Source organism: Elephantulus edwardii, unplaced genomic scaffold, assembly GCF_000299155.1.
Source record: "Elephantulus edwardii isolate Elephantulus edwardi_28Jun2011 unplaced genomic scaffold, EleEdw1.0 scaffold00165, whole genome shotgun sequence".
In the NCBI taxonomy this organism is placed as follows: Eukaryota; Metazoa; Chordata; class Mammalia; order Macroscelidea; family Macroscelididae; genus Elephantulus; species Elephantulus edwardii.
The window spans coordinates 6,196,132-6,211,763 of NW_006399915.1; the positions used below are offsets into that span (position 1 = coordinate 6,196,132).

General features: G+C 38.3%; 1 protein-coding gene and 1 pseudogene across 1 annotated transcript in view; one reads left to right on the top strand and one right to left on the bottom strand.

Moving 5' to 3' along the window:
• TMPRSS7 (transmembrane protease, serine 7) overlaps positions 1-15,632 on the top strand; it is a 77,257-nt gene that overhangs the window by 45,548 nt on the left and 16,077 nt on the right. Inside the window, exons 8-9 of the mRNA XM_006895344.1 lie at positions 9,191-9,327; positions 13,634-13,741. Coding sequence (XP_006895406.1) covers positions 9,191-9,327; positions 13,634-13,741 — 245 coding nt within the window. The remainder of the gene's footprint in view (positions 1-9,190; positions 9,328-13,633; positions 13,742-15,632) is intronic.
• LOC102860958 lies at positions 12,063-13,561 on the bottom strand (annotated as a pseudogene).

The following is a 15,632-nucleotide window of genomic DNA, read 5'->3' on the forward strand; positions in this document are numbered from 1 at the left end:
CTATCCATGAGCAAGGGATATTCTTCCACTTCTCCAGGTCTCTTTTTGTTTCTTGTAGTAATGTTTTGTAATTTTCTTTGACTAAATCCTTTGTATTTCTGGTTAGATTTACTCCCAAGTATTTAATCTTGTCATTTGCTGTTGTGAAGGGTATTGTTTTTCTTAGTTCAGGCTCTGTATTCTCTTTGTCACTGTAGAGAAATCCAACTGATTTTTGTAGGTTGATCTTGTATCCTGCTACTTTGCTGAGAACCATGTCCTTTTTAGTTGCCAAGGCAAGTCCTTACCACTAGGCCATAGCAAACTAAAACCAAACCAAACCAAACCAAACCAAACCAAACCAAACCAAACCAAACCAAACCAGTTGCCAGTGAATTGACTCAAACTCTTGTGACACAATGTGTTATATGGTTGACCAGTGATCAATGGGGTTTTCAGGTTTTGAACTTTTAAAGGCAGTTCACCAGGCCTTTCCTCCAAGGCATCTGAGATCAAGGGTGTGTAGGTCAAACCACCAACATTTTGACTATAGGCCAAACACTTAATCGTCTGTGGTATGCAGGGACAGTTATATGAGTTAGAGAGAAGCTCAGTTAAGTTGGCTGTTATTCTAAATCTGAGACAGGAGCAGAGACTATTTACTGGAATTCAGTCATAACTGACTCAGCTGGAGCTGAATTTCCAGAAGGTTTTCAGATTCTGTGAATAACTTGAAAGGAGATTATCCATATTTCTCCTGCAGAGTCACTGGTGGCTTCAAAATACCAGAGGTACCACCTTTGGATTAGTAGGGCAATTCCTTACAGACTATGTCACCAGAAAGAGTTTAGAAAGAAACTAATAGAAATCTAGGTGTAGGGGCTTTTTGAACTGACCCAGGAGATCTTCACTTTTACTCTCATTCTCTTTTATTTCTCAGTTGCTTTTTCTTTTTAAGATTTATAGTTCCTTTATTCAACCATAGAAGGGGGATCTGTCTTGGTAGCAGAAGGGTCTCTTAATTCACTTTGTGATAAGAATCCTTGTGAAGGTAAAGAATATGTCTACTTTGTTCATTGCTATTCCATGAACAAAATCTTTCTAAGTGACTTTTCAGAACAATCTTCTTTGAGTTCCTTTGGAGACTTAGATCTTTTCTTTATTGGAATAGGTCCTATTTGATTGAAAGTAATTCTTATAGTCATTATCAGGATGTAGTCCAGGACCACAGGTGCCTTTCTGGGAGTATATTGAAAGCCAGGTTTGACTGTGCAGGAGTCAGAAGGCCTGGGTTCAAATTCCAGCCCTGTCAGTATAAAATTAATTTGGTCAAATTGTTTGTCTCTGATTTTCAGTCTGTTCTTTGATAAGGAATCAATGATATAATGTCTATTATACATGGAAAAGTTATTTCTTAATCTGATTAAAATATTAAATATTACTTTGAAAATGACGTTAGAGTGCAGAATGTGCTTCAAGGCATTACAGACACTGTATTTTAATATCAATTAGAGACCCCTAAAACAAGTCTTTACAAATCTTTTGTGAAGTTGTTTGACAAAGATATAACTTTTCTTTGAAGATTAAATACTGTTTCTTTTCTAAATATCATCCACAGGCCACGAGGTGCTGCAGCCAAGATAGCAGCAGGACTTGCTTCTTAGCAATGCTTAGAGGGCTCTCTGTCATGGGGTATTTTCTGTGTGGGCCTCTTCACTTTGTCCTGTAGGCAGGCTGCAATCCTGTTATATTCCTTTAATGCTGTTCTAGCTTCCTCTTCAGATCATGCCTATGATCCCCACTATCAGTTCTTTTCATCTGAAAGTTAAAGACTGCTTGAACTAGTTTTTCTGACATTTTGCTCAGTAGTTAGCCTAAGGGAATGGGGGCTCACAGAAAGCCTATGAACAAAGGATCTGAACCTTGCCCTATCCTCTGCCATCTTTATCATCTCCTATATACTTGAGCCCACTATTGTAGTCATCTTTCTGAGGGCTATAAAATATGAGGGGAAAGTAACCTGATACTTGAAAGCTCTTGGAGTATATAATCTGTAAGGAGTTTCACTGCTAACCCAACGGTGGTTCCTTCTCTAATGGCTCAGCTCCACCAGCAGCTCCATGGACTCCATGGGGTGGGGCATGGGCAATCTTCTCAATTAATGTACAGCCTCTGAAAACTCACTAGACACTCAGGTAAAAGTTGTTTCAGACTCAACAGCAATGAGTGAGAGATAGAAAGAAGCCTAGTGATCATTGCCCTGTGAACTTTTGGGATGGGATGCATACAATCAGGGCTGCAAGGGTACAGGATGAAACCTCTGGAAAGGGACAGCTTTCCTACAAAGTTTTCAGAGATAGCTCCAGAAGGGAAGACGGTGTGTTAGGGGAGGTAGTGGTTGCTGAGAGCTGTTGCCAGGGTGGTACTTACATGCTCCTGAGTAGATCCATAGGGTTTTATTTTGTTGTTGAGATCACACAGAACAAACACCAGTTTAACCTTTTCTGCATGTACAATTCAGTGACACTGACTGTATTCTTCAAGTTCTGCAACCATTCCTAGTTTTCTTTTTCTGATTTTTTTCCCTTCCTCATTAACATAGATAATTGTCCCCAAGGTCCAGATAATCTTTCAAGTTACTATTACTACTTTGATCCCATAGAGATAGTTCTTAAAAGAGAATAATTGTAAAGGGAGCTCTGGTGGCCTAGTGGCAAGAAGTTGCACTGCAATCCCAGAGGTACACAGTTCAAATCCACCAGGTGCTCTGCTGGAGAAGGAGGGGAAATCTCCTCCTGTACCAGTCATATCCAATTTAACGGCACACACACAAAAAATAATAATAAAAAATTTTTAAAAAGAGAATTGTAAAGACAATTATTTCTCACTTATGATAAACTTATTTTTTGTTTGTTTTATGAAGACTTCAGGAGATTTTTGTTTAAGGTGTAAGATTGTCAATGAGTAGTATTTTAGAGGTTTATCTGTGCTCTATGGCTCTAAAATGTTAAGAATCCATGACAATTTAAAATTCTCTTCACTTTCTACCTTTTAATTAGAATTTGTGTGAGAAACAGTGGTGGAGAGAGTGTGAAAAGACTATAGCACTGCTATGAAGAGACTGTGGCAAGCTATAACCAGAGAATCCCTGGAGATAAAGACCACAGTTAAAAGTTTTACTTGCTGGATGACTGACGGAAAAGCTGATTTATAACTGTTCTGAGATAAAGTTTTCTAGATGATGGAAGACACCAGAGGCTTCTTGCATTTGAGCTGCTGAACTGAACCTAGACAGTTACTAGTTGACTGAGAAGCTATCTTTCACTAAATGAAGAATTATACCTTTCTGTTAATCTGACTTGGGACTGCTGGACTAAATCTAGACTTGAATTGTATGATATTCTTTGCCTTTCCCACTCTCCACCCTATTTCCTAATAAATTTTACAACTGTGAATCTTGCAATCAACACTAGACCCAATGATTGGTAGAAAAAAGGTGCAAGAACATGGGTGTGGCATGACTGACTTTCCAGTTATTTTGGTACCATGGATATTATTGATGAGGACAGTTCTCCTTTATGAAGCAGGTAGAAGTCAGACTTGTCCCCTCACCACCCCATTACCATTCCTCCTTTTACACTTGCCATTTCATTTAAAGTTGAAGATTAATGTGGGGGAAAAATGTAGATGGCATAGATATAATCAAGTCTGATCTCTATTAATCTCACAGAAAGAAATGGTTCCCATCAGCAACATTAACAAGTACAAAGCTAGTAAGATCAGACATGGCCCATACTTCTACAGATTCTCACACCAGTCATACTGCTAACTCTGAAATCCATTGCTACGATCACAGATTTTACAGACTTATACTCATGGCTATGGGGTTTACCTGAGAAGTTAACAGGTTACTATTCGGGTTTGCAAGAGGATACAACTTTTTAGTTATGATAGATTCTCAAACAGGTTCATGGGCCCTTTGAACTTCAGCTTCATACCTTAGGTCACTGATACAAAATTCTCTTCTTGCTATGTGCCCTAGAGTCACTTGCGATTCATAGTGACCCTATGAACAACAGCTATGAACCCTACTCATCATTACTTCAGTCACTGAGTCAATCCATCTCATCTAGGGTCTTTTTTTCTTGTCCCTCCACCCTCCCAACCACGATGTCTCTCTCCAAGGACTGGTTACTCCTTGCAACATGCCCAAAGTATGTCAAATGAAGATTCAGAATCCTTGTCTCTAAGAAACAAGCCTGGTTTCACCCACTCCAGGACAATCCTGTTTGTTCTCCTAGCAGTCCATGATATTCAATACTCTTTTCCAGCACCACAGTTCAAAGGCATCAATTCTCCTATCATCTTTAGTCACTGTTCAGCTTTCTCATGCATAGCAAGTAATTTAAAAGACCATGGCCTGGATCAGGCACACCTTAGTCTCCAGACTGACGTCGTTGCTCTTTGGTACTCTGGAGATGTCCCTGACAGCAGACTTTCCCAATATAATTCATTTTTTTATTTCCTGGCTGCTGGTACCAAGAATGTCGATTGTGGAGCCAACCAAACTAAAGCTGTTAACAATCTCAATCTCTTTATCGTCTATTATGGTGCTGCCAATCTGCCCAGTGGTGAGAATCTTTATTTACTCGATGTTGAGTCACTTCTCCTCAATTCTATAGCAAGTTTGAGTGACGGTCCATGACTCTGGTTCTGTGGATAGTAGTCCTAAATCAGCTCTATCACATGTGAATCTCTGGTTGCTGCCAGAGGCTGCGGCCACTTTTGGGTAGCATGCTGTACTTTCTACTGCTTCCTTGCTGGTAGGGAGATTCTCACATTTCCTCCTAAACTTGCACAATTTAAACTTGGCAGGTAAGAAAACGAGAGCAGTCCCATAATGATTAATTTATATACACTCTATTTCAGGTTTCCATCCAATTATGTGGTAAATCAGGGGCTAGGTTAGTAATTTTGAACAATAAACCCACAATACTACAATTGGTTTTTCTGTTCCTGTAAAGAAGGATTGTGGGATTTTTTTTACTGGTGTTGTATTTAATCTACAGGTTACTTTAGGAATATTAACATCTTAAATATTGTCTTCCAATCTTTGAATATAGAAGATACTTTCATTTATTTAATTATTCTTAAATCTCTTTCAATACTGTCTTATAATCCACTATGTGAGTCCCTCACATTCCTGGTTAGATTTATTATATTGTTGTTGATTGTAATCGAGTCTAGCACAATTCATAGCGACTCTGTGAACAAAAGACCTAATGCCTTTCCATATTATCGTAAATTCCAAGTTCATAGAGTTTTCTGAGGCGTATTGTTTAGGAAGTGGATGTCACCCCTGCTTCCAAACCTGTTTTGGAATAGGTTGGGAGCTCCACCAAACAATGTCTACATTGGGAAACCATTCTGGTATTTGATACCCCAGTGGCACAAGGTTTAGCATCACAACAACCCACGTTACTTCATACCACACATTGACAAAGAGTGATTTACAAAGCGGAAGAGTGTTCCTCCACATATAAACAGCACTAGTTTCATTTAGCAGTGGTTAGGTGTTGTCAAGTTGAATACGACTGAGAGTAAGCTTTCCACAAAAGATCTACACTTTATAACTAACACAATTTCTGTACATTTATAGAGTTTATAGAGTTTCCAGAGGCATTTAGTTTAGGAAGTGGATGCCACTCCCGCTTCCCAGCATAAATCAATCTGGAAGCTCGTGCAAACATTGTACATAATGGGTAACCATTATGGTATTTGACACAACTATGGAACAGTGTGCAGCATCACAGCAACACCTCGTTGTTCCGTTCAGCAAATAGACAAAATATTGCTGTTTCATTTAAGGGATATTCATTCAAAAATTAATAAATTTGGTCTGAGGACCATGGAACTGTTTTTTAAATTTCTCTTCCCAATTTATTATTGTTTGTGTATAGAAATCCAACCAATTTTTCTTTATTGACCTTGTACCCTGCTAAATTTAACATTGCTGTTTAACTTTGCTAAATTTCCACATTAGCTCTAGAAGTTTTTAGGGGATTCTGGAGTTTTTTTTATATGTAGGGTCATATCATCCATTTACAGAGAGTTTTAATTCTCCTGTTCAAGAGGATTTTCATGGTTGTTTGTTATCTTTATGCAAGTAGGTTGACAGCCTTTTCTTCTATGGAGCCATTGGATAAATTTGAACTGTCAACCTTTTAGGTAGCAGCTAATCACAAATGACTTTTACCATCCAGGTTCTTGCATCAAGTGTACTTGAGTTCAATTCTTGGTTCTAATTACCTGCTATTTTGACCTTCAATGAATGACTTCTCTTTGTGACATTTCTTATCTGTTGAGTGTTTGTGTATGTAAATGTACTTTTTTTGGGATTTCTCTAGACTTTCACTTTTCTTACATTCCGTATGTACCATAATGCTCTGTTATATACCATTCTGCTCTAAACTCTAGCTGAAGCATGGAAGCAAATATCTTTTTCGTCTTTTCTTTCCTTTCATAGCCTTAAATGAATATCATATTTTTTCCCAAGAAAACAACCAAATATTGCCAGAATGAGACACAGATAACATACATTTCTGATCTCAAGATGACCAACTAGCGTAGAACTTGACCCTAAAGACTTGGCATGGTTTTCAGATACCCATTAGACTCTGGATAGTTTGACCAAGTGGCTAACTTTCAGCTGCTTCTTTCTTCTTATCCCAGCAGCTACTACCAGCCTGTGGATTAAGAATGAACTCTTTTCTTAAATTTATGTTTTAAACAAGTGGGTGCATAAATGACCAAAATTACACATGCCTCTAACATGTTAGTCATGTGTTTGTGTGAGTATATGCTGTTGTTAGGTGCCATTTAGTTGACTTCAACTTATAACAGTCTTATGCACAAAAGAATGAAACTCTACCCAAACCTACATCAACTTACATGTACATCAGGAGGAGAGACAATCTCGACTGTGCTTTAATCCACTGTTCCAGTCACTGTGTCAATCAATTTGTTGAGAGTATTTCTTTTTATGTGAGGATTCCCTACCTTTCCAAGTGTAATGTCCTTCTCTTGGGACTGGACACTCTTTATAACATGAGCCGAGTATTTGAGATGAATTCCTATTATCTTTGCTTCTAAGGAGCATACTGGCTGCATTTCTTCCAAGACAAATTTGTTCTTTTGGTAGTGCATGGACATATTTAATAGGCTTTGCCAACACCACGATTCAAAGACATCAACTCCTCTTCAAGTCCTCCTTATTCACTGTCTAACTTTCACACATCTCTGAAGTAATTGGGTCAGGTGCACTTTAGTCTGTAAATTGACATCCTTGCTCATTAACACTTTTAAAAGATCGCTGGCAAAGATTTTCCCAATGCAATCAATCTTCAATTTCTTGGCTGCTATTTTCTTGATGCTGATTGTGGATCCAAGTAAAGCAAAATTATTGACAACTTTAGTCTTTTCTTTTTTTATTTATGGTGTTGTTGCTTTGGTGTTTGTTTGGGGTCTTTTTTTTTTTTGTCCATAAGTGAGAATTTTTGTTTTCTTGATATTAAGATGTAGGTTACAGTCTTTACCTTGTTTAGTAAGTACTTCAAGTCTTTCACTTGCAGCAAGCAGAGTTGTGTCATTATGTTGCAGGCTGTTAATGAGTCTTTTTCCATAATATTTTTCTGACACAAAAGTGACACTATTGGTTCCCAAGGCTGTAAATCTTTACAGGAGGATATTGACTACCCATACTTTTCTCCTGGAACAGCTAGTGGATTTGAACTGTTGACTTTTGGTTGTGCAGCCTGATATGTTAAGTAATGCGCCACCTTCTATGAATCAAGGTACTTATATAATGAGAATGATTAACATGAGGGCCATTTCTCACAAAGATACTGAGAATGTAGGAGGTATTTTGCTGCTGTATCTTCATCAAGTAGGTACTGACTTACAGCTGACCCTTTAGAGGGTTTTCAGAAGCAGTAAATTGCATGGGAGGAGATTTCCCCTCTTTGTCCTGTAGAGTACCTGGTAGATTAAAATCCTGTGCCTCTGCAACTACTTTCCACTAGGTCACCAGAACAAACTGGAAGCTTTAGGTTATGATAAAATCCAAGAAAAATATCAAAGTAAGGAAATAATGGAATATACATCACAACTTTAAAATTTTGGTAAGAACAAGTTCTGACATTCACATCAGACTTCAATTTAAAATGATGTTATCATTCATTTTAAGAGCTTCTGAAATTCTTTACATAATTTCTCTGTAAGCCATGGATTCCATTCTGCCTGATAGAGAGGTTTATGAACAAAAGCAATAGATTCTCTTTTGTATGACAGTTTAAAAACCAAACCCACTGCCAGCAAGTTGATTCTGATTCATGCCAACTTTTTATCAGGTTTCTGATACTATAGGTCCTTATAGGAGGAGACTCCCCATCTTTCTTCCATGGCATGCTGATGGATTTGAACCATCAAACTTTTGGTTAGTAGGTTACCCCCCAAACACATTATCCCACCTTTCTTTGACAGTTTACTACTTTGAAAAAGAATTACATAACAAATTATTGTTAGTTGCCATCAAGTCAATTCATGTTCATACTGACCTTGTATATTCAAAATAGAAATGATAGAAATGGTCCAAAATATTTTCAGAGCTGTGACTTTTCAAAAGCAAACCACCAGGTCCATATTTTTTTTTTCTTTTGAGGTAATACTGAGTAGATTCAAACCACCAATCTTTTGGCAATTAGTTGAGTGTTTTAACAGTTTGAGCCACTCCAGTACTCCTGATAGTCACTGATCAGTACTGCTGTTTTATTTAGCAGAGAGTGTAAAGCTCTGGTGGCTTAGTGGCAAGGAGTTGCACTGCCAACTGAAAAGAATACTGTTCGAATGCAACAACTGCTCTGCAGGAGAATGATGGGCAATTTTCTCCCGTGTAATTTACTGCCTACGAAATAAATCCCTCTGAAACAACTTCTGACTAAGTGACACATAACAATGTAATTGAGCTGACTGAATATACCTATTTATAGTCACTTATGATAAACTGAATAAGTTTCGCAGCCCTGTCGACAGCATCTTTGTTTATGAAGCCTAAATGACCAAAATAGATTGTAACAGTGAATTCACTGTTGGTAGCAAAAAGGTTAGTGGAGCCTCAAGCTGTGTGTCCTCTTTTCCTCTCTTATCTCCTCAGGTACTGCGGCTCGTACATGGATCACCAGAGCATTTTCCGGGTGCCCAGTTCCCTTGTTCACATCCAGCTCCAGTGCAGCTCCAGGCTTTCGGACAAGCCACTGTTGGTAGAATACGGCAGTTACAACATCAGCCAACGTAAGCTTGGGATCCACCCCGTTAAAAAAGTTAGTAAAAAGTCAAGCATAGGGTAACATTAATTAATTCTAAACTTTGAGAACTGAAGGAAAGAAAACTGCTGCAAACAGAAAAAAAAATGATTTTTTTTAATCTTATTACTGATGTTGTTATGATGTGCTGTAGAGTCAGAAGTAACTTTTAGCTGCCCTCCAGCAGATTTTCAGAGGTTGTAAATTGCATGGGAGGAGAGTGCCCATCTTTCCTTCTTGGAGCAGCTGGTAGATTCAAACCTCCTGCCTTTGGTTTGGCAGTACAACTGCTTACCACTAGGCCACCAGATTTCACTGTGGTTGAGTTGGCTTTAACTCACTGCTGACCCTACAGTATGTTTTCAGAGGTTGTAAATGGCACAGGAGAAGGCTGCCATCATTCTCCTTTGGAACAACTAGTGGATTTGAACTGCCTGTGTTTTAGGTTGGCAGTGCAACTCCTTCAGAGCTGAAGAAAATAATATAACTTATTATGCTATCTATTATTTATTGTTGTGTATCATCGAGTCAGAAACAACCTATAGCTGACCCTCTGGAGGGTTTTCAGAGGCAGTCAATCGCATGGGAGGAGATTGCCCATCCTTTTCCCATGGAGTAGCTGTGTGCCATTGGTATTGCAGCATAACTTCTTGCCACTAGGCCACCAGGGCTTATTAGTAGTTTAAATATGATATCTCATCTACCCTGCAGATATAAGACAAGCGCACTTTCTCATTTGTCCTTCTGCTTGCTAGGTTTACTTTGTTGTACATGTGATGTGTGCAAATAAATCAAGAGGATTGGAAGCCACTAACTATGATTCACTTTGGCCTGTGATACTGAGGGAAAACTAAAAAGTCAGAAAGTTCAAGTGCCAACTTTAGAATGAAGAACTTGAAGCCCACACTGAAGTCTGCTGGAGCAGTGGCCGGCAGTTGCAAGTGGAAAGTGATCAGGTAGAGAGGGCAATGCTCACAGGAAGTTCTTAGAGCTGGAGAGAGTTGATAGTGACCTGCTCAGGAAATCTTTGACCAGTTTTAAAAGCAAGGAAGTAACCATAAATGACATAGCTGAGCCTCTACATCTTGTGGTTCCTAACCTCTACACTATAATAGACAAAGTGCTAGTCTATAGGCCTTTTACTCTAAGAACACCTTCCCTCTGTAACTTGATTTGTGCCACTATTAGAACCTCTACTCAGAGTATTATTGCTTTTTAATTTTTAACTCATGTACTTTTAACTTGTTAGTTAAATTTGTGTTTTCTAGGCTGCAACACTTCCATGATACATCTTCAAGGATATGAACATGTACGGCTAAGCACAATTGATAACAGTGCATCTAAATTCCAAAATCAATCTCCATAATAGTATACATGTTTCCTACTGCCAAAGGGGCCCTTTAGAGGAGTGAGAGAAGATCTTCACCCTGAAACCTACAGCATCCCTTTTCAGCAGGAAGTAGCTAAGAGAATACGCCGTCCCCTTTCCCTTATGAATCAGGGTGAAGTCTCTCTCAGGGAGGAGTGATAGGGAATGGCAAAGGACACACTGACAAAGGAGATTAATCAGAACTGGCTTTGACAAGCACTGTGGCAATTGGACAATTAAAACAGACATTCAAGGGGGGGAGGAAGAATGAACTGGGGAGGAGAGTAGAAAAAACAGTGCAACAATGAATGAATGAAAACCCCAAATCTCTGTAAATGTTCATTAAAACTAATAAAATTTAATAATTAAAAAAAGAGAGGAAGTAATGTTTAGATACATATTAGTCATTGAAGATATGACTTGAGGAAAAGCTCCTTTAGACCAAGCCATTCTTGGCCAATCTCTGATAGACTGCTTCTGGATTCAGAATATTACAATTCCAAATAGGGATAGAGGAATGTAGTAAGTCAGCTTATAGAAAACAATTTTTTTTTACGATGAATCTTTTCCAATGTCAGCCATTAAGCCAGTGTCATACGCCTTTAAAACAGTGCTTGACCTGATGACAATTATTTTTATAATACTGAGCTGTAAGCATAGATTTAATGATTCTGTATCTACTAGAGAAATATGATCTTTGACAATCTAGATGTAGTAGAAAGAATGATGTGGAAGGTAGAAGGCAGGAGTCCTGGGCTTGTAGACTGGTCACTCATCCCATGTAGTTCAACTTACCAGCAGTCCTCTTGAATGGGATTTGAGAGAATGATCACTTGGAGACACAAATAAAGGTGTGGAATTGTCAGCAAAATGCTTCTGATCACACAGGATTTGGAGACATCAGAAGTCTAAAGGCTGAGGTGTCTGAAGAATTTCTATTATTAAGGATCATAAACTCGCAGTTTCCTTCCAGCTTGTATACTTTTCTTGTATGATAAAGCCCAAGGGTTGTGTGAAGAGTGTAAAGACAACAGAAATTTGGCTGTGCATGTGAGCTGGATGCAGTATTGATGGAAATATTCTAGTATATTCGTTGGCTTTATTCTTTGCTATTCTTTTTTTTTAACAATACATTTACTTTTTAATAGTACAATTTTTTCTCTTTTATCAGCAGAAAAGTTTCATTCCTTTTAACGACAAACCACATCCAAGGCCTTAACTTACAAACATAAACCAGAACAGCCATTTAAAGCATTAGATATTAAGGTAACAAGACACACAAGAGCGGATCTAAGGAAATGCTTTGCCATCTAAATCTTACAAGAAACCCTGCCTGACTCCACAGTGGAGCTCTGCTAGTGCTTGGATAGGGCTGAGGATATGAGCATTTCTGCAGAATTGAAAAACAGCTTTGTTTCACAAGTACAGAAGCATTTTAGACCACATTGGTAGGTACATGTCTTCACATTAAAGGAAGAGGGGAAAGGCAAGTTCCTCACAGCGCATTCGGCTGCCTTGCACTGGGCCACGGCTGAGAAGTGGATCTCCCTTGCTCACGCTCAGTGAATTCTCTGCAGAGCTTGGCAGCATCCTGCAGCAGGGAGTCCTCTGAACTGGTGCCATGGTTCACGGGGAAGGGCATTCGTCCATCGAGTTCATAGAGGTGACTGTCCACGTTGCTAAACAGAATAAAATGAAAGTTCACTTTGTTGTCTACACGACACTGGCCTTCCTGGGTCACAGCAACGTGAGCTGCCTGGATGGCTTCGTTTTTTTCAAAGCATTTTGCTCTGTCATCAAGAGACAGCTTCTCCACTTCAGAAAGAAACTGCTTCAGGACAGATTCATTGTCAAACTGCAGTTTGTCCTGATTACCGGCCACTGCATGTTATCAGTCCAATGGTCCCACAGGAGTTCCCAATGGTCTGCTTTGGGACTGACTTCTTGTCCCTTCAGTTCTTCAATCTGCTTTTTCCTGAAATTCTCATGCTGAGCCTATTCTTTGCTATTCTAAGTTCTTCTTTTTATTTTTTCCCTGTATTTCTATTATCCATCATCCTGATTTAGACAACGTGAGTAATTAATACCTTTGTTGTTGTTTTAGTGCTTTGTATTTTTTATTTCTTTGTTTTAACTTTTAAAATTGTGATTTTAATGAAAGTTTACAGAAAGATTGGCTTGAATATTCCCCTCCCCCCATCATTGCCCTTCCCCTAGTTCACTTTGCAATGTACCTCTTGTTCTGGATTGTAGTCATACATATAATACCATATCACACACTCCTTTCAGACAATTCTTCCAATGCAGTGTCCATTTTCTATCCACTCCTTTCCTATTCTACCCCCAATAGCAAAGTGCAACAGTTCAGCAAACAACAAATGGAAATCTTATTCACTGCTGGTGGGAATGCAAAATGGTACAACTACTATGGAGGTGGTATGACACCTTCCCAAAATATTGGATATAGAAATACTATTTGACTTGGGATTTCCACTACTAGGAATATACCAGAAACCAGAGCAATGATTCGAACAGATGTATGTAAACCCATGTTTATTGCTGTGTTATTCACAATAGCAAAAAGATGGAAGCAGTCCAACTGTCTATGAACAAACGAATGAATAGAAAAACTGTGAAACATTCACACAATGGGATACTATGCAGCACTGAAAATAAATGAACTTGTAAAACACTACACAACATGGATAAGCCTGAAAAATATCATGAGTGAAATAAACCAGTTACAAAAGAAAAAATACTGCCTAACACCACTGTTATAAAATAGGACAGAAATGAGAGAGGGGGTAGTTAGTACTTTTACCTTGCTAATCCCTAAACAATTAACAGTTTGCATTTATACAAAAATATAATCTGGTGATGTTTAGAGAGTCATCCAAAATTTTATGTATTTGTCTTTTTCCTCTAGCCTGTCCTGCTGGATTTTTCAGATGCTCCTCTGGTTTGTGTGTCCCTCAGGCCCAGCGCTGTGATGGCATAAATGACTGCTTTGATGAGAGTGATGAACTTTTCTGTGGTACGTAGTTAAACTTTTGCTATGACATTTTTATGAATAAATAATACGTCATGGCATTGTTAATGTTATGCATCTTTGGGTTTTGTAGCTATTGTCTATAGGTGCACAAGTCAGTAGTGAGTAACATTAATTTATTCATGATAGTGGGTGGCTCGTGTGTTGTGTGGATTGTGGCTGATAGAGGATGGGTTCAGCTTTGAGTTCTGGATCCTGCTGAGCTGGGCCCTTCTCAGTCTCGGATCAGGCTTGCTCCACAGGGTCTCTTCCTCTTTGCGGAAATGGGCTAACAATGACAATGACAGAAGCAAAGGAAAGTGGAGAAGAAACACATGGTTACTCTTAAGTCTTGGGCTTGGAAATGGTTCATCATTTGCTCTTATTCCATTAGTCAAAGTAGGTCCCATAACTGAGGCCAAAGTCAAGGTCTGGGAGGATTGCTCCACACAACTTGGCAGCATGCAAGGATGAAGGTTCACAATTCTACCATGATCTGAGGCTCATAATTCATCTCAATACAAATTTAACACAGTAGTCTTAAAATCTTAAAAGTTTTAAAGGATATATCTACCGACCAGATTTTGGAGGTGTAATTCTTTCAGTTTGCTCATATATATGCAGCACAGGTGTTATTTGTGAAAGCTAGAACACTTTTTTTTTTCCATTTGGGTTTTTCTTTTTTTTGAGTTTTGGATTTTTTTATTGTATTTTATTCATGTATAATTTTTTACTCTTTCCTCCACCCACCAAACTCTTTGCCTACCTGATCCCCCATCCCCGCCCTCAGCTTCTCTGCCCCCTTCCCTTCTTTGTATATTCAAACACATTTCACTGGTTAGCCTTCTGTTTTTACAATAATGGTTTTATACAATATTTGTTCTTACTTTTTTTGTTGTTTGCTCACAGAATGTTAGCATGTTGGATTTTCCCATATTAAGGATAGAATATTGACTTAGTCTTTTCCTAAAATATATCAACTTCATTCCTTAATCTATCTTCAGTTCCAGGGAACCATGAAAGGAAAAGAAGTCACTAGATCATCTAACACCACTGGCAACACTTCCTCCTGTTAATAATCCAGGGTATTTAACATAATACGAATATGACAGTGATGCTATTTCATTTCCCCCCCATATTCTTTGAGAAACATCACAGTTAATACAAGAAAAAGTTGATTTATTAGAAGCAATTTGCAATTCTGGATGTTACTAAGAAATACGAACCAAAACTTACTTAACTTATAGTACATTTACATTTAAATCTGTAAGGTCTTCTGTGTTTTTGTTTTGTTTTTTTTTTAAATAGCAATTTCTACTCATTACAGAGTGATTGGAATACCTCTGGTAGAATAGTGATAAGATGCTTAACTACTTCTTGGTTGAAAGATCAGTAGTTCAAACCCATCAGGTGCTCCTGGGAGAAAAATCTTCTTCCATAAAGATTTACAGCTCTGGAAAACTTATCAGAGCAGTTCTACTTTGTCTTATAGAGTCACTATTGAGTGAGAATGACTTGATGGCAAGGGGTGCACAGTGATTGAGGCTGTTTTTCCTTTTTTTTTTACATTATTATTTGCTACAATGCTACAAACAAAAATATTATGTTTAAGGGACTTTTTTGGGGGGGTTAATCACTATTTCATGAAATATTTAACATTTATTATTTCAAAAAATAATTTATTTGTGAAAAATAACTTGCAACTCAGCTCATTATTGCAAAACAAAATAAAACTCACTTACCTTGAAGAGTATTGAGGGTACCATGGACTGCTAGGAAAACAAACAGATTCATCCTGGAAAGGGTCAAACCGGGTGGCTCCTTGGAGGCAAGAATTCTGAGGCTCCATCTAACATGCTTTGGACATGTTGTAAGGAGGGACCGGTCCTTGGAGAGG